This window comes from Strongylocentrotus purpuratus, unplaced genomic scaffold (genome assembly GCF_000002235.5).
Source record: "Strongylocentrotus purpuratus isolate Spur 01 unplaced genomic scaffold, Spur_5.0 spur5_scaffold_4, whole genome shotgun sequence".
Lineage (NCBI taxonomy): Eukaryota > Metazoa > Echinodermata > Echinoidea > Camarodonta > Strongylocentrotidae > Strongylocentrotus > Strongylocentrotus purpuratus.
The window spans coordinates 17,173,009-17,184,660 of NW_022145610.1; the positions used below are offsets into that span (position 1 = coordinate 17,173,009).

Here is an 11,652-nt window from a genome sequence, read left to right on the forward strand (position 1 = left end):
GTCTTGCAAGTCAAAAATATGACTTTTAGAATTCTCAGATCCTTAGAATCCTTCCCAAAACGAATACCTCAGTCTTTTTGTTTTAAACATAAGAAAATTAAAAGATAAACAACAATTCAGAGACTGGAAGTATAATGCAAATTTACTTCTGACAACTTTGATTCATAATCTTTCCCTTTTTAGGGGTACTACAATAAGTGCAAAAAATGAAAACGTATCAAAATCAGAACATCCTCTGAACATAAAATTTGCTCTACCTTTCTTCTTTTATGGAGTACTACAATAAGTTACAAAATGAAAACGTATCAAAATCAGAACATCCTCTGAACATAACATTTTCTCTACCTTCCTTCTTTTAGGAGTACTACAATAAGTTACAAAATGAAAATCAAAATCAGAACATCCTCTGAACATAAAATTTTCTCTACCTTCTTTCTTTTAGGAGTACTACAATAAGTGCAAAAAAAAATGAAAACGTATCAAAATCAGAGCATCCTCTGAACATAAAATTTTCTCTACCTTCCTTCTTAATAGGAGTACTACAATAAGTTACAAAATGAAAACGTATCAAAATCAGAGCATCCTCTAAACATGAAATTTTCTCTACCTTCCTTCTTTTAGGAGTACTACAATAAGTGAAAAAATGAAAACGTATCAAAATCAGAGCATCCTCTGAAAATGACATTTTCTATGGATATAAGGAAATTTAAGTTCAAATCAAAAGAATGTTTATATTCATTACACTCTAAATATCTTAGACAGACAGAATCTAAATGCAAGGCATAATCTGCCTGATTTTCGAACTGTTTTACAGTTATATCCACATTCTCTCCTTTCATTATTTTACATACCAACATTCCCAACAAAATAGTGGGTACTTTACTATTGGACATAATACAAAATATCATGATGTACATCATGCATGGCTTTTCTTCATTGCCCAAAGAACTGCTTGAATCTTAATCTTAACATTCTTCACATTTTATTTGTCACTTTGGAGTGATACAAACTGAATATTTGATTCCTATATAAAAAAGAAAGAAAATGTACCAAAGATAAATTTAAAAAATCCTCACCATCTGTTGATATCTTAGGTCTTTTAGTCCTTCAACTTCAAGCCGATGTAGATGTAGACTTTTTTCCTTGGTCTGTCTCATTATCACAATCGATTCAGATAACGGGAATCTTGGTTGATTTCTTTCTTTTCTTTATCTGTAATACTAGTATTAGTAGTCACACTTTTCAAGTTTTCAATCGTTGAAGATAAATTGATTTAGTAGTATTGACGGTATCAATACTAACTTCAATATCAACAAAATATACAGGAAAATGAACTGGTGACCATGATGATGATGACATTTTTCAACTTCAATCTACTCAACTTCTCTTTTCCAAGCCGATGTCGAACCTTTCTCTCGCTTCTCGAGCACTACTTCGATTCCGACTACGCGGATTCTCGTTGATTGATTTCCTTCTTTCCTTAATCTGTAGGCACATTTTTCCAGCTCGAAACGGCGTCGCTTCAAAAGTGGGGGTAGGTCGATAAGGAGCCTGAATGGAAGTCGGTTGTGGGCATCACGATTTTCCCTCGCAGCCACCATTAAGTCGCGTTGTTTCTGTTGATAATGCCGTAGTACGAGATCACGGTCAAACATGGTACCGAATCGTACAATCAAGGGGTCGGGTCCTCGCTCCTCTCCCGGTGGGCCAGGGTATCTACGAGGCAGTCGATGGGCGTTTATCGACGACATATTTGTGACAACTTCTCCCGATAACCCCAAATTTCCAATCACATCTCGTACCTTTCTTTGCACATTCTCTCCTGCTTCCTTTGCTATTCCGTATATCAGTAGGTTCTGCTTTCTGTTGTGAATGTCCATCGCCAAGATGGCTTCTCTCAGTCCCTTCTCTGCCTTTAAACGTTCGTTCTTTAATGCAGGTATGCTCTGTTCTAAATCATTTATTCTTGCGGATGAGTCGATAGTTGTCGCTTTTAGGTCTTCTAGTGAGTATTCCCTTGCGCAGTTCGGTAATCTTTTTTAATGTTTGCCACGTTGGCGGCCAGCCCATCAAATCGACTCACAATCGTGTTGGTCAGCTCGGCCATGTCTGCCTTGGTTGCCGCCTCACTTGCCTTGCTCGCCGCCTCACGTGTCTTGCTCGCCATGGTTGCTGATTTTTTCGTAGAATCTTGTTTTTTTCCTGAGAAAATATGGATCTCTTTCTGAAGAAGTATGACTTTTGCTCTTTTTCATACTACTGCATAGATTTTCGGTATATACAAAACCATGGATCGAGAGGATTTAGATATTTTTCCGCCTAGCCTTCAAAACCGCCGCCTGAAGCCATCATTTTCGTGACGTCACCCCTGTCAAACATGACATTTGATGTACAAAAGGCATGGAGAGTTGTCCACAGATGATGTCATCAAATTGAATACCGCCCTCTAGTGACTAGTAATTTAAAAAAGCTCTTCTAGGCGACTTTAATAGTCATAATCCTCTATGGGGGAGCAACAAATTACACACAAACGGTAGAACTGTGGAGTCTTTTATAGAAAATAATGATTTGGTTTTATTAAATGATGGATCTCCTACAAGGTTAGACCCATATTATGGTACATACTCAAATCTGGATTTGTCCTTAGTATCGAAAGAATTAGCACGTAATACAGAGTGGAAAGTACTATCCAATAATTTTGGCAGTGATCATAATCTGGTTTGCTTAAATTTTAAACATGTGTACAATAGACCAGGGGGTGAGAATATGGGACAGAGATGGTCTTTTAGAAAGGTTAATTGGGAAGAGTATAGAGAAGAAATTGAAGAGGCATTGAGAAAAGAAGGATATGAAAATCTTGGTGCAGAACTAAACATTCAAGGCAGATACAATGTGATTGTTAAGGTGATCAAGGAAACGTCGAACAAGTGCGTTCCGCGTGTGCAGATTGCCAAGAGAAGAAAAGTAAATCCCTGGTGGAACAATGCCTGCAAGAAGGCGGTGCAAGAGAGAAATCGTCTTAAAAACAGGTTAAGAAGGTATTATGATCTAAATGATGTTAAGAAATACTTAAAGAAGAAAGCTGTCGCTCAGAAGGTAATCAGGAGAGCTCAATATGATTATTGGTTAGAGTACTGCCGTAGAATGAATAGATTTACAGACATTGGGAAAGTCTGGGAACAGGTTAAAAGAATGCGGGACAGTACAAAGAACAAGCACATCTTTCACAATCTATTTGTAGACGGAAATATCTTGAAAGAATCTGAGGAAAAAGCAAATGCAATGGCAACCTATTTTAAATCGGTTGATGAATCACTTTCCGTAACTAAAAATGAAAACGAAAATATCTTGTACAATAATTCTTCAACAAATGATGATGATTGTATCAATGATGACTTTAACATGAGTGAAATGGGGAATGTTTTAAAGGAGATGAAAAACTCCTCATCCGGTAAGGATGATATTTATTTAATTATGATTAAGAATTTGCCGAACAAGGCACTCGTGTATTTATTAAACTTGTATAATGACATTTGGAAAATCTCACTTTTTCCACATCAGTGGTATGAGGTTATTCAAATACCAATCTTGAAATCCGGAAAAGATCCGACTCAAGTGACCTCTTATAGGCCGATTTCGTTGATATCAACATTCTCTAAAATTATGGAAAAAATGATAAAAAATCGCCTGACGTGGTTTCTAGAAACAAACAGACTATTAAATCCTATTCAATCTGGCTTCCGCAAATATAGGAATGTCAAAGATCACTTAGTGAGATTGGAGACGGACATACATATATCCTTGAAAAGTAAAAAATATACCGTAGCGGTCTTTCTTGATTTAGAAAAAGCATATGATTCGCTATGGAAAACAGGTCTACTAAGAAAATTATCTATCTTAGGCATTGGTGGAAAAATGTTACTTTTTATAAAAGCATTTCTATTGAGTAGGATTTCTAATGTGAGGATAAATAACTATATGTCTCGCCACTACACGTTAGAAAATGGAATCCCGCAAGGAAGTTCATTAAGTCCTTTATTATTTACTTTAATGTTAAATGATCTCAAGATAAATGTAAGTGATGTTAAATTATCTTGCTATGCTGATGACATTGCAATCTGGTGTTCAAATAAGGATTTAGAGCTGGCCCGCAGGAAATTACAAGAGGCCCTGCATGAGCTTGAGATATGGTGTTGGACGTGGAAGTTAAACGTTTCCCCTACCAAATCTGCAGTATTAGTCTTTACCAACAAACAAAAGAAAGATATTCTTCTACAAATAAAAGGACATAATCTGCCTATATGCGAGCAGTATAAGTTCCTTGGTGTGAGGTTTGACTCCAATTTAACTTGGTCTGTCCATATAGATTCTATCATTGATAAATGTAAGAAAAGAATAAACTTGCTACGTTGTGTCTCCGGCACCCCCCGGGGAAGTAAGTATGAGATTTTGATGATGATTTATAAAGGACTTATCCTATCCATTTTGGACTATGGGAGTGAAATGTATGATTCTGCTTGTATATCTTTAACAAAAAAACTTGACTCTATCCAATACAGAGCCTTAAAAATTATTACAGGCACAATACACAATGTGTCCTTGGAGGCTTTACAAGTTTTGACCGGGGAGCTGCCTCTGAGATATCGTAGAAGGTTGTTAAATGATAACTTTCGAGTTTATTTACTGTCTAGTACTTTAAACCACCCAACAAAAGAAGTATTGGGTGATGACTATGATTTAAATAACTTAGAATGGAAGATAGGAGAAGGACCTTTTAAACTGCGATCCTTTAGAGACGAAGTAGTGGTGGAAGGGCAAACCAACTTATTGCCGAAAATCCCAGAATGGCGGTTAGCACGACCACAAGTGTCTTTCGAACACCATGGCAAAGTGCAAAAAAAGGAAATGCCTCCATTTAAAATAAAATCGATTGTTCTAGATAGCATTGGAAATTCATGGAATGGGTTTTTACATATATATACAGATGGTTCTAAACTCGAGGATGGGAAGACAGGAGCCGCATTTTATGTGTCTCATTATAATGTGGTGAATTTTTTTAGATTATCCCATGTCTGTATTATGAGAGCAGAACTAGTGGCCATACTAATGGCACTAGAGTGGATTAATACATTTATTGAATCCTCTTCGGTGGTAATTTTTAGCGACGCTTTGTCAGCTTTACAAATGATCGATTCATACTTTATTAGATGTGCTATTGTAAATGAAATTTTATCCATAATTAATATTTTGCAGTTTAAGGATGTTTGTGTTGCTTTTGAATGGATTCCGTCACATTGCGATATTAGGGGCAATGAGATCGTAGATCGGGCTGCCAAAAAAGGAGCCATGAAAAGGTGTATAGACATAGTTATACCAAATACAAGAAGTGAATTGGCAGCCTCTCGTTTGATCCATTATAACAAATTATGGCAAGCAGAATGGGACAATGCAGAACATGGTAGATTGTTATATGCTTTGCATAGCGACGTTTCAAAGCCCATACATAGACAAGGCCTATCTCGCAGAGAAGAATGCTTGATACAACAACTAAGAGTAGGTAACTGTAGTTTAAATTATTACCTTTTTCAAATTAACCAACACGATACTGGTCTTTGTGAAGTTTGTCAAGAAGATGAAACAATTAAACATTTTATTTTCTATTGTACAAAATACGACAAAGATAGACGTCTCTTAAAAGAAAGGATTAAATTAAACAACCCCAATCTGAAACAATTATTGATGTCTAACCCAATTTTTACTCGTGAATTATTGATACTAATCGTTTTAGATAGCTTTTAAAGCTATCAGGGATCCCCTTAACTTATGTCGATCCTGTAATAATATATAAAATGAAGTATTTGCGGTTTTTCCATGAACAATTGCAACTAACTCCCATCTCGCCTTTTATGTGCATTTTATGCAATTTTAATATTGCAGCTTTTTTTTTTTTTTTATAAAACCATATCACTATTAATTTCATTTCACCAAGGAAAGTCGCTCGTGGGCTTGATTTCCGAAGCCCACGCCAAAGCTATACACGAAATTGACTGGCGCAAATAATCTTTGAGATTGAAGAGCGCCATCTAAACGAAGAACCAACCAACCAACCTCTTACTTCCTTATTCCTTGCCCGATTTTGTTCAAATTTTCACTGCCATTTTTCAAATATCTTAAACTTTACAATAAAAATAGTATGAAGGTTTTGGTTTCCTTCAAGGAACTCTAATTATTCAAGGTATGTTCTCCTTTCCCCGTATTACTGAAGCAACTAAATTTGAGTACATAATAAAGAATTATTCTGGAAAGAATTTCGCGGTTTAATGTAGTCTAGACACATAGTTGATGATTAATCATAAATTTATCTTGAATGAAGACAACTGTTTGAGATGCATTTAGTGGGTAGGTACTTAATTAGTACAACAAAATATGATTTCCGGGTCTACATTACGTCATATTGTATTGAGCGATTGTTATGGAGCTGTTATGAGAACATGATGATTCTAAAGTTCATCCTCTTGCTTGCAAGCTCTACTAAGAATATATGAATGGCCAGGTTCAAGAAAATGTGTTATTTTCTCACTGTTTCCTGTATTTTTCTAATCTTTCATTGCTACAGGTTTGGAATGATTCATCTGGATACTTCATCATCAATAAACCGAACATCTCTAGAAGATTGCTGAAATCTTAAGACTCAGTTTTAGAGCGCCTGCTATAAACTCGGTAGACCAGGATGCGGAAACTTTATATAATTCCTTTATTTCTAAAAATCACATTGAAACAAAGATAACCAGACGGCGTGTCAAGAATGATCAAAATTGTTCACTGGTAAATTGGCCTCTCAGATTCCGCAAAAATCAAGAGGTGATCTGCAGATCACCTAATTATATGTAAATTGAAAATTGAATATTTATGTTTGTAAAGACAAAATGATCAAAGTAAATTTCAGAAAAGTGAAATCTTCCAGTTGTGAATTTGTGTTCATTTATTGATTTCATTGTAAACTTGTGGATGTACTGAAAGTCTTGAAAGTGGGGAAAAAAGGATACATTAAAAAGTAGCACAAAGCGTGAGTGAAAGAAAGTGTCTTTTGCTTGTTATTATGGGGCTCGCAAAGCATTAAGCTTCGGTTATCTTGTATCCCTGGCCATTTTTGTTTAAAACGAGTTTATACTTCCATGTTTGTTAAAATGTATTCTGATTTCGTTATTTATTAAAAACTTTAATATGAAGAGTGCATGGTCAAACAATTTTAGATAATCTGAGACAATGAAGGTGAGATAAAGTAAAATAAAAAGTAAAGAGAGAGAATGAGAAAGCGTAAAACAAAGTAAGAAAGAATGAAGAGAGGAGTCGCCAAACAAAGACAATTAAGTTTGACTCGCTGGTGAGTATATCAGGTTTCATTTTCACTCTTTTCTTTCATTTCCTTTGTACTATACATGTGTGTCTTTATGTGGTACACTTGTCCTTACACAATACTTCTATCCATCTCCTCTGATTCTCATACTGATTCGTTAATACTCTTCCTTCTCGTGTCTCCACTTCCTATAATTATTCTTCATCTCATATTCCTTTCTTACAAGTATGATTGACAGTGTTCTTTTCTCTGATACCAAAATTGCATCTGAATATCTCTTGCTCTCAATTTCTGATCCAATTGTCTCCCCCACCCCCTTTCTCTTTCTCTCCTTCTAAAACAATTTTTTTAAAAGCATAACAGTTCAAGTTGGCTGTTTATTTATTAAAGCATGAGTATACAGCATGCCTGTGTAAGGTAAAATTTTCTTCACATAAAATACATTAAGTGGAATCTTGAGTAGTGTGTGTCATAACTAAGTGCTGTTTAATTGTTTTCCATAAGTTTCTAGCTCTAGTCGCATAACAATCTATTTTAAAATACACCTGTAAAAAGAATACAAATATATGTACAATGTATTTTTATTTTCTTTGAATGATATCAGACTTTGGAAGTACCAATTATCTCTTTAGTTAGAGGAAAGCATGTACATGTATTTCTCTTCGACTTGTTGACAAAATATTTTTGACCTAGCATCATATACTTGTATACATATAGTCATTAACAATATTGTTGAATGTAAATGAATAGAATTTGTTGAATAACAATTAATATTGAAACATCAAATGTAATTTCAATCAGCTAGTAACGCTGACACATTAAACATCGGAAGTCTGTACCTCCATCCACAGACTACACCGAAATAATTGAGTCAGAACTTCAAGAACACCATTATCATATAATGACAGGCAAATCCCCTTATTTGCATTATAAATAGCCACCATCATTATCCTGTGATAACATGCCTCCGTCTTAAAACACATCAAAGACAATTTAGGAATTTTAAATGATTCAATCAGAATTATTACCAATAATGGTAGAATTCCTATCGTATAATAGATCTATATATAAATTGAAAGAGTAGACTTAAAAATGATTGAACCAAACTCGATACAAGAGTCATATCCAATTCAGATTCTTATGGAAAATATGCCGTTCCACGATCAAATAATGGATGAATTTTTACTAGTGTAAAGACTCATGATTAAAAGCATGATTAATGTGATTGCTTCCAGATCAAAACAAAATATTAATTAAACAATGTTACTTTTACTGAACTACATGGTTACATAATCATCTAAATGAGAAAGATAACTATGCTATCATATTCACCTTGCGAATAAACCTGCATAATGATTTAAACCTATACAAAAAACATAGATCAACATCTTTCTGACATGAAGCCGATTTACAAGGAATGTACTTAAACCACACATGAGATGATAGAGAACACCATCATTCTCTTTGGCAACCCTCTGACTCTATAGTACTACAACTACAGTCACGTATTGTAATTGAAGTTCAGCTGAAGCTCGATTGCTAAAATCAAATATCAATTATCATTCATTGTTACTAGTCACTACTCAGTCTCCGAGTCCACGCCTATCTATTTGTACCATTGAATTATGAATTACAACTACAGTGACTACATTTCATATTGATTGTATGCCACATTATCAAACTTGTTATGTTTCTTGTTGTTTCCTTTCGATCTCACTCTCACTGTCGCTCTGTCCTCCCATTTTTAGTATTTCCAGTGTCATCTACTGCTATATAAAAGGTCTTGTTTTCTTGTTGACATCAGTGACTGATGCTAGACATGTGTTATCTGCAGTTACAGACAGAAGGGGGAACCATTCAGCTAGATCATGCAGTTCTTGCACTTTCGTTAACATCAGTGAATGCTGTGGTCCATGCGTTACCTCCAAAACCCTCTTTGCCTGAAAAATCAAAATAATGAATTAAGAAATAAACAAATAAATAACAGAAAAACATCTGGCATCAAATTAACCTCCTCCTAAATCAGAAGCAGAAAAAGAAAGGAAGAGTTGAAGGACAGTTTAAAGAGAGAACTAGTTTATAAGAGAAACCATTTTTCATACAAATGTATGACATAAAGGGATGCATTTATTGGTTCGATGTGATGAAAAGAAAATATTGATTTACTTCATCCTACATGTTTCTAGCATGCTAGCAAGGTCACTTTCTCAGTCTCTATGCATGGAAAAGCATGGATTAAAGTAGATCAAATTCCTTCCTTACTGATTGAGAACTTGTTCATCTATTGTCCTAGCTAATTTATATCATGGCTACTGACACGATTTAGGTTCTGAATAAGAATGTCCAGTAAACAACAAACTTGCATATGACGTACTGGGGGGTTATGAGCCCTTTTCAGCCGTATAAATTCATATCTATAAACACTTGTCCACTTGTTCACTATATGGGGGCACCTCAGATGATTCTGGATTCTGGATTTCAAAGTAACTTTGTATCGTATAGGGCATTTAATTGTCATCGTCCTCCCCTACCCCAACCCACAAACACCATCCTTAAAGATGAATTAATGCTCTCGTATAAGACCGCAAATGCCTTCGAAGGGCATGGTTTTTGCTCTTATTCGTTGTTTATGACATTTCTAGTGCCCTTTTAGTATCTGAAATTGGTATGAAGGTAATTTTAGACCCCCAAATGTGTGAATTTAGATTGAATACGATCATTCCAATTCACCTCCACTTTAAAAAAAAGTACGGTGATCGGTAATTAGTTGATTAATTAGGCCCGACTGGTTGTGCGTATTATAACCAACACGTAAAAGCCAACAAAAAGCCAAATGACATTGGCTGGAATAGAAAGTATAAGGCGCTATCTCGTTTTTCAACGGCTGATTCAAAATTAACCATATATTTAACTGTGTGGCACCACAAATATTAGAAATTGTATGGATATTTCAGTCGTCTCTGAACCGATTTTGATCAAAAACAGATGATTTTGTCATCTAAATTGTATATTCTTTCGAATTTGACCTCATTTTTTCATTATCTCACACAAAAAATTCTTGAGTAGCGCCCTCTGCAACAGAACAACTATTCCTTAAATAGTAAACGTCAAATAAATCCACAATTCTACTCTTCTACTCGGCTACAAAGTCAAATGTTGTCAAAACAGCTGAATGAAGAAAAAAAAAGGGGGGGGGGAGTTCAGTACAAAAATGAAAACAACCGCTGTTGTAGTCTTCATTAAAAGACAGTCCTACCAATTTATATTAAAAAAATAGTTAGTTACCTCTGTGAGATATTTTCTGGCCTCCTGAATTCTCCCCATTTCAATCAGTAGTATATCAGCCATGTCCAGGAGGTATATCCCCAGCCTGTCACTGTACGGTCCACAGTGATATCTAAATCAAATAACATAAGATTCAGTCATAAAGCTATGGTTTTGCTAAATTTACAGTGGGTTCTAGGACACTTAACGCCTAGACAATTACCCCTCAAGGACATTAATACCCCTGACAAATCATTCCCTTGCACAATTACAAATGAATGGCATCCACCCGTTTCTTATTCCTTAGTATTCTTGCAAGGGTTTACCCCCAAAACGCCTAGCGCCATGTGTCAACAAGCCATTATTAGGGGGAAGATCTGCCGAAAATATTACACGACCTCAGTCTGATCATTTCTTTATAAAAGTTTAATTAATGTACCATTTACGTTCTGTTCATTATTGCAAATAAAGGGGAAAAGAGATCATGTATCTGAATTGCACTAGTTGTTCTATGTAATGTGTATAATATTAACACATTCTTACCTCACAGACTCTATGTTCAGTTGTCCCATCTCCACAGCTTTCTCACGTGCTTCCCGTGCTTGTGAGTGCTTGCATGATGTTATTACCTTCCCTCTGAGCTTCATCAGGAGATGATTGGCTGGAAGACTGCTAGAAGGGTCCATCGGCTTCAGGTAGGGTTCACACAGCTGTAACACTTTGGCCCAATGTATATCTCACCATTAAGAAAGAATAAACCTGTGCAATGAAAACTAATCGAGATAGGGACAAAGAGCTGGGAAGAATGTATACAGCGAAAATGAGAGGACTAACATTGGTTCAGTGAGTTGGGAGTATAGCAGTCTAGTTCTGGACCTTTCATTGATTTTTTGTATTCGCCGATTATAAGCGTTAAGCCGAGTGATGGCGCGATCCCGAGAACCTTTTCCGGACCGGTTCTCGGGATCGGGGGGGGGGGGGGGGGGGGGGGGTGTTTCATCAAACATTTAGTCGGTGGTTTTCACCGACTA

General features: G+C 35.7%; 1 protein-coding gene across 1 annotated transcript; it reads right to left on the reverse strand.

The window, feature by feature from the left end:
* Positions 1-7,826: 7,826 nt before the first annotated feature.
* On the reverse strand, positions 7,827-11,526 carry LOC115929021. Its single transcript, XM_030997054.1, has 3 exons — positions 11,165-11,526; positions 10,643-10,754; positions 7,827-9,297 (listed from the first exon to the last, which is right to left on the reverse strand). The coding sequence occupies exons 1-3, from the start codon at positions 11,305-11,307 to the stop codon at positions 9,127-9,129; spliced, it is 426 nt and encodes a 141-aa protein (XP_030852914.1). The 5' UTR covers positions 11,308-11,526; the 3' UTR covers positions 7,827-9,126.
* Between the last annotated feature and the right edge of the window lie 126 nt (positions 11,527-11,652).